Genomic DNA, 11,426 nt, shown 5'->3' with positions numbered 1-11,426 from the left:
GGTGATACAAATTGCGCATCCCTGTGCTAAACCCCCATTAGAGGCCGCATCCCCACTTTAAAGACTTAAATTGGGCGGGGGCGGCGGCCTATAATCGGGCCAATACAGCATTTTTATCCTGGAAACCGCTATTTTAGCAGCCCTTCTCTGAACGCTCTCTAGAATAACAACTTTCTGTAAAATGAGGTCTTCAGACCTGTGCACATTACAGATGTCTGGTCAGAGCTCATCCAGAGCAAAGTTGCAGAACCAACTTTGCCACTAATACATGTTATAGAAGTTACACCCTGCTTGCCTTTACTGATGCTTTTGTGCATTAACTGCTTACTTTCAAGTCCTCGGATATAATTACTCCCAAGTACCTTTCTTCTGTTGTCGCTGTTGGATTTTTGCATCCCAAGTGCGTTATAGGTATAATGCATTTTATCTCCTTAACTTGGATTAGAACACATATAAAAGTATCTTGAATCTGTTTCTATTTCCTACCCAGAACCCGCGTGTAGCACTTAACGAGGGCTGTGTTACATTATTGTGTAGTCATGTATGCATTTTCAGGCTTTCTCCAGCTCCGCTGTATAGATCAAATTATGATCTTCGCTTTTGGGGTTTTATTGGGCATCTTACCCTGCCTTTCCTTGTACCTGCGCTGAGAAGCCGGCCAGCAGGTGCTCGTCACATGCTCCCCGTCTGTTTCCCTCCTAAGCTCCAGGATGGACGGATGGCGGATGGAGGCAGGATGGGCGCTGGCGCAAGCAAATGTCCCAGCAGTCAGCGAGTGTTCCCTATACAGACTGGAGACAGGGATGAGGCATCAATTCTCTCACAGTTCGTATTTTTTTTTATTTATCCCCAGTAAATCAGTGAGGTAAATGTGGCCTTTCTGGTGTAACCCCTGCTTTTGATTGTCACCCATTCTATTACTATTCATTAAATGTCATAACTAAAAGCGGAGATATAATTTATCAAATAACGCAATAAATATGAAATCAAGCATTCCGGAATGCCGCAGCTCAATAAGTTTAATGTAAAGGGCCGGGCAGTACGGGAAGCGTTACTGCGTGATGTCAGCGGAGAGGGGAGGGTGACGGCTGTTCCCGCCGCTTCCGTGACGTCAGCACGTTGTACGTCGTCGAATGAAAGGAAACAAACACTCCAGCTCTACGGATCCTGTTCCTGTAATCACATTGACTGCTGCGGCTGTAGGCACCAGGGGCAGAGGGTGAGTCTCTGCTCATGAGGCATGGGGAGCGGACGGGGAAAATGTGCCGGCTCGGGGGCGGCAGCAGCAGTCGCAGCCTGGGGGGAGGCCCTCCTGCAGCCCCCGGACCCCATTGTGGTAAAATGAGGCGGTTTGAGGGGCGCAGGGTTATGATACGGGTGGGTGACGGTATAAAATGGGGCAGTTTAGTGGGTGATGCTGTTTGAATGAAGTGGGTACAGCTTCTATATAATATATATATAAATTAGTGTAGACAGGTGAGAAGGTCCTGTTTTGAGGGGGCAGTAGCCTGGAGGAGACCCGTGTACCTGCTTTCTGTAGATCAGCGGATGCTGCCCCCTTAAACCCAAACACACAATATACATTATAGGCATGTCGGGCGTTTGCTTTTAGTGAAATATACCTGGTCTGGTGGCGCAGCGTATGTCACTACAATAAAAACATAAGGAAGTCTGTGAGATTCGGGACAGTTACATGTATGTATCACGGGAAGCCGATGTGATCGGGTTAATAGATGAGGGTAGAGCGGGACAGTTTAATGTCCCCGACGGTCCCATATAGAAAAATTGCCTTTAAAGTACTTTATGAATACTTTAAAATGCCTTCTTTAGAAAATTGACAAAATACAACCCTTGCTTTAAGTAGAAGCTTGTCTCCATGGGCAGCAGTACCGATGAAGAATACATATTAAAGCGCTTTGAAAGAAACCCTTTTAAAAAGCACTTGGCTTTCATGAGAAGCTGCAGCTCCAGAGCCCGTTGTGGTTGCTTGAAGCAGACATTGGGAGGAAAGCACCTTCTGTGGTTTGTTTGAACACTTCCAATTCTTGGCTCTTTGGCTGTTATTTTTTGACCAATCTCCTCTTGTGCCGTCGTGCCCAGGGGTGTACTCGGCGCTCGCTCATCAAAGTATTCTGCGGGGCCCAAGTGATTTATTATTACAGGTTAAAGGGCCCATGACTTGTTGGAGTGGCTGCATGGAACATTAAACCATCCTTTTAATTTTGTCCTAAGCTGCTGGGCTGGTGGTATTTTCTTTATATTTCCATCCGGGCCGCACACCTTTCCCAAGACTTTCCTGGGACTTTTTATGGGTCAAATATGCTGTTTCCAGCTTTCCTAGTTAATATGTAAACTATGTGATCCTGTACGTCTTGACTTTGAAGATGTCGGGATAGCCTGTAGGAGTGTGATGATGAATATTTACGTATTTAAATGTGATACTGTATATTTATGTTTCACCAGTTTTTGATTATTAAAACCCCACAGGCCCGTCCGCTTTGGTTTCTCATGCAGGCTGGATGCCGGATCACTTCATTGATTCTGCCGTGGTTATTACCCGCAGGGCGTTGGGATTCTCTCGTTGGCTTCAATACCTGTTTGGTAAAGATAACAGTTTAAGTTACTTAAGGTGTATTGTTTTTATTTGTATTACATCAGAATTCTTGTTTATCTTTAAACAGTTTACCTTATGAAACATTGCAAGTCCATCCATCATCTAGTATATCTAGAATCTTGGTTTTTAGTGTCGGCACATAAAACTTGCATGTAGTGGGAAAGAGACATGCACAGAGACGCATACACACGCATGCAGAGAGAGACAGACAGACACGCACACACAGCAGTTATCGTTTGTCACCGTTTTAACGCTATTTTCCTTACACAAGTCACTCTGGGAAAGAATAGAAATCATTACTGTCGCTGGGCATAAAGCAGATTTTAAAACTTTTTGGGATTATTTACTAAAAGGAGAAATGTCACTTCTCTATTCATTCTCAATGGTCAAAAGCATAGAGTGTCTCCAGAATCAAGGGCTGAGCTGCTCCTGCATAATAAACATATCAATCTCAATGCTGTGTAGGTAGACGTTGAATAGATCTTGCTTGTTTAAGTATATGTTATACAGGGCCAGCTGAGCGCTCGATGCAGCTTACTGGGATCGGGCCTTTAAAAAATGCAGGGACGTTTTGGAGCGGTTACTGAAATTCCGAATATCCTTTCAGGGGGCTGCATGCTTCCTTTACGAACACGTATATCTCTCTAGATGCAGATTATTTAATCATTTTGTGAAAAGGATTCTTCTGCTTGTTTTCTGAACCGTCGTTTGAACAGAAGATCTCCTGTGTTTCCAGGTCCGTTCTTCGCCGTTCGGCTGGTTCTTATCTTGAACTTTAAGCTATTGGATAGGTTTGCATTAAAGTAGGAGTTGGAGAAACGCAGCCATGTTAATACTTCATAGAGTGCAAGGAGCGTAAGGGGTATATCCTAGTCACCGTCTTCAATACTATCGCATGAGATTAAATGTGCTGGTTTTTATCCAAAATAGATCTTATCAAGGCTTTATTGTCGCAGATTTCTTTTAATTGGCAGGCTTTTTTTTTTTTTTTTGCTGAATGCAGACGTTAGCAGTGCGCGCCGGGTAAATTCTTGATTATCCAGGCTGCTGATTCACCGGGAGAGAAGCGGCGTGAGATTATTGCATGATTGCCAAGACATTGCGGTGTCGCCACGCGCTGCTCCTCTGAAGATTGGGCTCAAACAAAAGCTACTAGAACAGAAAGAAAACTAAAGCTGTGTTTTGCAAATAATATGGGAGCAAATGTAAATGTGTTCAGAATTGAACATTCATTCAAACAGCAACATTAACCCGTTAGGCTTCTTATAAACCTTCATTAGATTAGGTAGAACTAGTGGAGGAGGGGGGGCTGGTTTTATCATTTCTAAATTGCGGAATTGCCAATTAATAAAACTGAATGACGAGAGGTGCCAGGGATCGGGGAAGGCAATACAATAACTGTGTTGAAGGGGTCACCTTGGCTGTCGTTATCATATGATAGCTAAATGGTCCCTTTAAACGTTCATGGTATGCACTCTTTCACCACACACCGCCAGTCAGCCCCGGCTCGGTGAGTGGTGTAAAACAGGGGGCTGCAGCTCAAACTTTGCTCTTTTTGTATTTGTTTCTCACGTTTCTAATCGGCTTTAAACGGGATACATGTAGATTAGTTAATCGTGTCCGATTCTTAGAGCAAAGGTATGAAGAGAAATGGAATGTAGTTGCATAAATATAAATCTCGCAATTATTGTAAGTCATTGGGGTCCTTCATTAAAGGGACAGTTGTTGGGAGGGTTGGTGTGTTAACACCCTCGTTCACTATTGTTTTTTAGGGCCAATGTCGATAGGTTTTTCCTGCAGAAAAGGCTGAGCTGGCCCTGTATGATGTATAAGTCAAAGGGTTTACAATTTCTCACTAATCATGCATTACGCAGGGCCAGCCAAGCTCTTCCTGCAGCAGAAGCTCACTGGGGGTCGATGGATAATCGATGAAGAAGTCGGGGAGTGAATTGGCCCCATTGTCCAGTGTGTCTGTTTCTCATTCCATCTGAACAATAGGATGCAAGAGGCAGGATTAATGATTGTGCAAAAAGGTGCGTTCCTGTTAGAGGTAAAAGAAGCAGCAGCAGCAGCAGCAATGATTCCAAGGCGGAAATCCTACTGTTTTTCCCCGTTTCGTGTTGCGCGCAGAGCTGCAGTTGGGTTGTAGTTGCCTCCGCGGGTCTGTGGCAGGCAGTGGAGTGGAACCTGCTATCTGTGGCTTCTTGTGCTATCTTGTGGGCATAGTGCCCATGACTTGCCACTTCGTTAGATTCATTTGTAAATACACATCGGATTATTAAAGAGCTCTCGCAATTTTATTCCACCCCTGTGACAGAGTAGTACTGTTTTTTGTGTACCTGTGACATCAACACGTGTTCATCACCCGCTTACATCGGTCGCGCAGGCCCTGCTGCCTTACCTTACTTTACAATGTGTAGAACTGAAGGGGCGAGTTCTTCCCCGGTGTGTTTTTTATGTCACCTGCTGTGAAATTGTGAAAGGCTTCTGTGACCTGATTTGCTGCGACTGCTAATGGAATGGATTACGGCATTTGGTGACGCTATATAAAACAATAATAATAAAATAATAATTACCAGGGTAGATGCCCAGCAGACCTCCTTCACGGTGCCTTGGTTTAGAACATCTTAGAGAGAATGAATTGGTTGTGTGTTAATTCTGTGCAATGTAGTAGGATACCAGTGCGTATAGTAGTCTAGACTGTAGTGATAACTGCTGTGCTTTATTACTTTTTTTCTCTTTTTCTTTCTTTCTACAGTCTCTTGTAAGCCTGTTCTGTGAGAGCAGCAAGTCATGTCTGTCTCGACTGGACAGAAAAAGGGCTCCTTACGGCAGCGGAAGTGCGGCTTCTGCAGATCGAACCGGGAGAAAGAATGTGGCCAGTTATTGATGTCAAACAACCTGAAGGTGGCAGCACATCACAGATGTATGGTTAGTATGACATCGCAGATGTATGGTTAGCATGACATCGCAGCAGAGTGCGATCAATATGTCTCATTATCCTTTTAGCTTAGAGCAGCAGTTTGCTGGTACATACAATATATAAAGTGAAATAAATCTGATTATTCAGTAAATCCACATCATCCCCGTGTCTGCTTTTTTATGAGGCTGTCTCCTGTTTTAGTGCTCTGTAGGTAAGGTCCTTACTCTCTTCATAGCTGAAGGATTTTCTGTAACGTACATCTCAAAAAATAAAATGTCAACGCATTATGGCAGCCAGGTCTCCTCTTTAAATCAGGACCTGTCCCGCGGACAAATAAACTGAATGCTGTCTTGTTCTGCAGCTCTTCTCATCAGCACTAGTATCTTCACAATCTGACAGTGAAAATCTAGGCGGCTTTTCCATAGAAGATATACAGAAGGAGCTGAGGAGGGGCAAAAAGTTGGTAAGCGTCATTACTCTTTGATTCTTGGTGTAACAATGTGGCGGTAAAATACAGGGTAATTGTACAATAGGAATTGACAAAAAAATGATGGTTCCTGGCAAAAGTATTCATTTTTCCTATTTTGTTTCCTTACAACCTGGAATTAAAATGGATTTTTATTTGCATTTCATGTAATGGACATACACAAAATAGTCCAAATTGGTGAAGTGAAATGAAGAAAATAACCAAGAAATAAAAAAATGGAGAAATGGTGCATGCGTGTGTATTCACCCCCTTTGCGATGAAGCCCCTGAATAAGATCTGGTGCAACCAATTACCTTCAGGAGTCACATAATTAAAGTCCACCCAAGTGTCACATGATCTGTCACATGATCTCTGTATATTTACACCTGCTGTAGAAAGCCCCAGAGTCTGTAACACCACTGAGCAAGGGGCTCCATAAAGATCAATGAGCTCTCCAAACAGGTCAGGGACAAAGTTGTGGAAAAGTACAGATCAGGGTTGGGAGATTGTGTATATATAGATCTATTTAGCTTTGTGGAAAAATATTTTTATCCTTGAGCATAAAACAATAACATGGTATTAATTACCACTGGTAAGGTTTTTATAGAAATGTTTTATCCTACAGATGTGTTCCCTGTGCCATTGCCCAGGAGCAACCATTGGCTGTGATGTGAAAACATGCCGGAGGACGTACCATTATCACTGCGCGTTACATGATAAAGCGCAGATCCGGGAAAACCCATCACAAGGAATATACATGTAAGGCCGTACAGCTGTCAGATAGCACTGCTTCCAAATATTTGTTGTTTACTATTCATATACGTCGCAAGGGATTTACATAATTCAAATTCTATATGGTTCTTTGCAAGGGTTTTAGGCAGGAGTGGGGGAAATGCTGGAAAGTAAGTTTCAAAAAGACATGCTTGTAGTTTATTTTATTATTTTGCAAGATGCAACATGACTGAATAGAAGAAAAATCTAAATCAAAGTAATATTTGGTGTGGTCACCCTTTGCCTTAAAAACATCGTTATTTTTCTTCTAGGTACACTTATACAAAGTCAGGAATTTTGTAGGCATAAAGTTCGGTGTATGATTATACCAAACGGGTGATAATTATCAATTTAATATGTCAGGTAAAACGCAATCCGTAACAGAAACAAGTGTGTGGGGGAAATACAAGTAGGTGAGGAGCAAACAAACCCACTAACAAGGTGAGCTCGCTAAAAACAGTTTGATGTCAGAAGTCGTACACCGTGGCAGTACTGAGCGCACCAAGGTCTCTCCCAGGCAGACGGGGTTTCCAAATGTTCTGTCCACGGTATTTTCAAGAATCAAAAATAAATGGACTTTAGATGCAGTGGTTGGCGAAGGAATGCGTGGTCTCCTCGATGCTAAGAAGTACAGGCAGATACTTATCCATCATGTAATACTAACAGCGGGGCATCTGACTGGACCCGAATTTATTCTGCAGCGTTACGACCCCAAACATACAGCCAAAGTCATTAAGAACATTCAGTGTAAAGTGATGGTATGTCCCCTGCAGAGCCCTGATCACAACATCATCAAGTCTGTCTGGGATCACACGGAGAGAGAGAAGTAACGACTACCTGCCGAGTTCCTGAAACTGTCTGCAAGTGTACCTAGAAAAGGCAACAAGGGGGGTCACACCAAAAATGGGTTTAATTTAGCTGAAATCTGTTTGTATTTGGTTAAATATGATATATATAAATAATGTGGGCGTATTGACATTGTAATGTTCTCTCCACTATAGGATTTTTTGTCGGAAGCATAAGGAACATATGCAAGACTTAGAAGGTAAATATCATATTTTATGCAATGAATACTCAGTAATGTACTTTTAGAATAAAAATCCCAGATGACCAAGTTTTTTTTTAAATTTTAATTATATAAAAAAGTGACACATAAAGCTGTGTTTGTTTTTTCAAAATGTATAAGGTATATTGTGTTCTCTTGGTTGGCATTATCCGGATAATGTGTGAGAGAAGGCGCTTCTAACACAAAAGTGCATTTGCCTACCATGTTTTGTTCATGCCTCTCTCGTCAGATGAGTTAGAAGGGTTAGACGCTCAGGAGTTGAGTCCTTCCCCGCACCGCGGACGAGGAAGGGGCTCCCGGGGCAAATCACGGTCCGCAAATTCCAGAGGGCAGTCCGATGACAGCAGACTCTCATCGTCACATTGCACGGAAGAAACCGAAAGTAGCTCCAGTGTAAGTTCCACTTAACTAACTTAACACCTAACTTTAGAAGTTTCTTGTGGCTTTTCTCAATAGTTAAGACTGTCCAAAAAAGTTTTACGGCTCAAACAAATTGACGTGGGCCTGTGGGCAGATCATGTATGGCGCAATCCTTCTATTGAGAACGATAGAATGAGTCACAGATGCTGTTAGATATGAGGAATATTCGCATTTCAGTGCAGCTAAATTTCCACCAGTAAATAACTTTCTGTATAATACAAAGCATGGTCTTTTCTGCGTCTGTGGTATTTTTCACTCTTTCTATTTTGTATTTCCCCCTCACTAGAGAGACCGCTCACCGCACAGAAGCAGTCCGAGTGACACAAGACCCAAGTGTGGCTTCTGTCATGCGGGTGATGAAGAGAATGAGACAAGAGGCAAGCTCCATGTATTTAATGCAAAAAAGGCTGCAGCTCATTACAAATGCATGGTACATATTTTGTTCTTCAATGGCCCTCGTTCTGGAAGAATAATGGGTTTTTATAAAGGTAGATAAATAATACAGTGGCTGCCCCTTAAGTGGGAAGAATCCATCTTTAATATGTATCCCCGACTAGGGGACATGTGGTCGCCCTTATTAAGGGCATCGGACAGAAGAGGAATCAGAGTGCGTGGAAAAAAGAAAAGTTTAGGCTGAATAAAGTTCAGATTTTTCACTCAATTTTCTTACCTTATTCCGAGTCCGTGTGGAATCAAAATAAATCCTTATAATTTGCACCTATAGGGCTGCTAAACATTTTTGCGGGGGGTGGAGGTTGCACCCAAAAACAGATGGAAATCAACTAAATGGTTTATTCAGTCGCTTACTAAACTGCCATTAATGTGAAATTTGTGATGATTGTCTTCGCAGCAATGTGATTTGGTATTCCTGAGTGGTCTAAGGTGTGTTCTTTTTTTTATATATATTTTATGCACAGCTATTCTCATCTGGCACTGTCCAGCTCACAACAACGTCAAGGGCGGAATTTGGAGATTTTGATATAAAAACCGTGATCCAAGAAATGAAACGCGGAAAGCGCATGGTAAATGGGTGTTCTTTGTCACTTATCTATGTGTTCCAGCACTCTCTCCCAAATGTGATCATATCTCGTAAATGCCACAGAACATGTTTTTTTTAAATTGTATAAAATGACATTAATACATTGCTAACTGTATGACGAATTCTTATTTCTTCTGTGCAGAAATGTACACTGTGTGGCCTTCTAGGCGCAACCATCGGCTGTGAGATCAAGGCCTGTGTAAAGACCTATCATTATCACTGCGGGGTGGAGGACAAAGCTAAATATATAGAAAACATGTCACGAGGCATTTACAAGTAAGTTCTCAACGTTTAAGTAAAATGCGTTGATTGCAAAGGTAGAATTCTGGAAACTTCTCAATTATCAGACAAAATCATCTTCCATTATTCTAACTTGTTTCAGATGGGTACATGGCTACAGCGGCTGAACAGTAGTGTTTTATGCTCCTAGTAACTGTTGAGAAATCCCCCTATTCAACATTAATGCAGCTTTTTGTAAACTCCTCACTACTCAGAATCTGGAGCTGGATCTGATGTAAAACTTCTCGAAGGTCCAACTATAACTATTTTCAGCACTTTGTTTTGAGAAATGGTTCGGAGGTGTGCGCTAGCAGACTTCTCCTTTTAAATAACCCGGCGTAATATATGAGCATTTAATACCAAGATAAATAGCAGTTACCAGATGGTAGGAAGACAGAAACGTTACAAGAAATGTGCTTCCTTGTCTGTGTACAATATAACCTTTTCCATACCCCTGATTCTGTTTGTTCAGACTTTACTGTAAGAATCACAGTGGAAACGATGAAAGAGATGAGGAGGATGAAGAACGCGAGAGCAAAAATCGGGGGAATGCAGCTTGTGGGCCCTGTGAAAGCACTCCGCAGCAGCTCAATGGAAATTAAGGGTTCCTGTGGATACGCCATCCGTTTGTGATGAGGGGGAGCAGGCAAATTTTTAAGTTCTGTAATAGATGACTATTTATCTGAGGCTGTGAAAAGGACTGCATGGGAATGGGGGGAAAAGATGTATTTTTTCAACTGTTGAATTTTGTAAGTATGAAATGGCAGCGCCTGGTTAAATGACATTGACTTGTAATCTGGTCATGTTGGTTTTTTCCCCACCTTCATATTTATATTTTATGAATATTTTATAAGAATGTGCTTTTTTTCAATCGGTTGCCTCTTTCCACCTCCAATATTTCCATTTTTTTTTCTGCTGTTTAAGGGATCCGTAGTGTCTTCATAGAGCCAAGTCAGAGGATTTTGGAGAAATTATAAAACTTGCCTTTTTTTATGTTGCCAAAACTCTTGCGTTTTAGAGAATGCTAGTAATAGGATTTGCGCTAGTAATAAAGAAATGTGTATTAGAATATCCATCTTGGAGTTTTGAATGAAAGTAAGTTATGTTTCATCTCAGTGTAACAGATGAGAACTGAACTACTGGCAATTGATTACTTTTATACGTCTCTAAACTTTTTATATAAACTCAACTTCTCTTTAAGATTTGTTGTCCCATGACATCAACAGCTTGTCGCAAAGAGGAAATGATTGCTTCTAACTTCCCAGACTCCTGAACTTCTGGCAATTATGTTATGAATGTAAGCCTTTTCCAAAGTCTGTAAATGTAATGGACGCGGGATGTTAAATTTAGCGAGCTAGCTAGTATTAATGCATAATATCTAGTGCATTAATAGCATTAACTAATGTGATGACACATTTCACACCGAAATTTCAGAGAGATAGGGGACCGTGAAAGCGCATTACTCCATGGCATACCGTATCGCAGGTGAAGGCCGCTGAAGCCTTCATCCCTAGCAGGCTCTTTCGGAAAACTAGAGTTGCTTTTTAGCTGGACTGGGACTTGGTGATAGCACTTAAAGCCCAAAGCCGTAGCTCAAGAAGAATAACCTGTCTTGGCATTTCAATTATTTTATTTATTTTTTTAAGCACAAATTGTTCGTAGTTCCATTAACAAGAGCTTATCTAAAATAAATCGGCACTACATCCAGTAAAGAATTGCGCTCTACCTACAGTGATGAAGCAATAGCTTGCTTGTCTGTAATCCATGTGGATTATATTCATTGTTTTGGTAGAAAATGCTCCTTGCTCAGTTAGGAGACTGCAGTCTGTAAAGCAGATCGGTCAGCAG

At 41.8% G+C, this 11,426-nt stretch overlaps 1 protein-coding gene across 1 annotated transcript; it reads left to right on the top strand.

Moving 5' to 3' along the window:
- The first annotated feature begins 1,123 nt into the window (after positions 1-1,123).
- Positions 1,124-10,649, top strand: PHF6 (PHD finger protein 6). The gene is made up of 11 exons (XM_053474201.1): positions 1,124-1,219; positions 2,488-2,601; positions 5,373-5,545; positions 5,899-6,000; positions 6,629-6,762; positions 7,776-7,819; positions 8,070-8,233; positions 8,547-8,690; positions 9,178-9,282; positions 9,442-9,575; positions 10,051-10,649. The coding sequence occupies exons 3-11, from the start codon at positions 5,408-5,410 to the stop codon at positions 10,178-10,180; spliced, it is 1,095 nt and encodes a 364-aa protein (XP_053330176.1). The 5' UTR covers positions 1,124-1,219; positions 2,488-2,601; positions 5,373-5,407; the 3' UTR covers positions 10,181-10,649.
- Positions 10,650-11,426: the final 777 nt, after the last annotated feature.

This window comes from Spea bombifrons, chromosome 8 (genome assembly GCF_027358695.1).
Source record: "Spea bombifrons isolate aSpeBom1 chromosome 8, aSpeBom1.2.pri, whole genome shotgun sequence".
Classification (NCBI taxonomy): Eukaryota; Metazoa; Chordata; class Amphibia; order Anura; family Pelobatidae; genus Spea; species Spea bombifrons.
Note: the sequence above shows the minus strand (reverse complement) of the source record. Positions and strands in the feature narration are given on the sequence as shown.

Bases quoted from the DNA above. Each gene is read 5' to 3' on its own strand.
- PHF6 (XM_053474201.1), top strand. From the start codon at position 5,408: ATGTCTGTCTCGACTGGACAGAAAAAGGGCTCCTTACGGCAGCGGAAG. The intron at 5,546-5,898 runs GTTAGTATGACA...CTTGTTCTGCAG, and splicing joins CAGCACATCACAGATGTATG to CTCTTCTCATCAGCACTAGT. The intron at 8,234-8,546 runs GTAAGTTCCACT...CCCCCTCACTAG, and splicing joins AAACCGAAAGTAGCTCCAGT to AGAGACCGCTCACCGCACAG.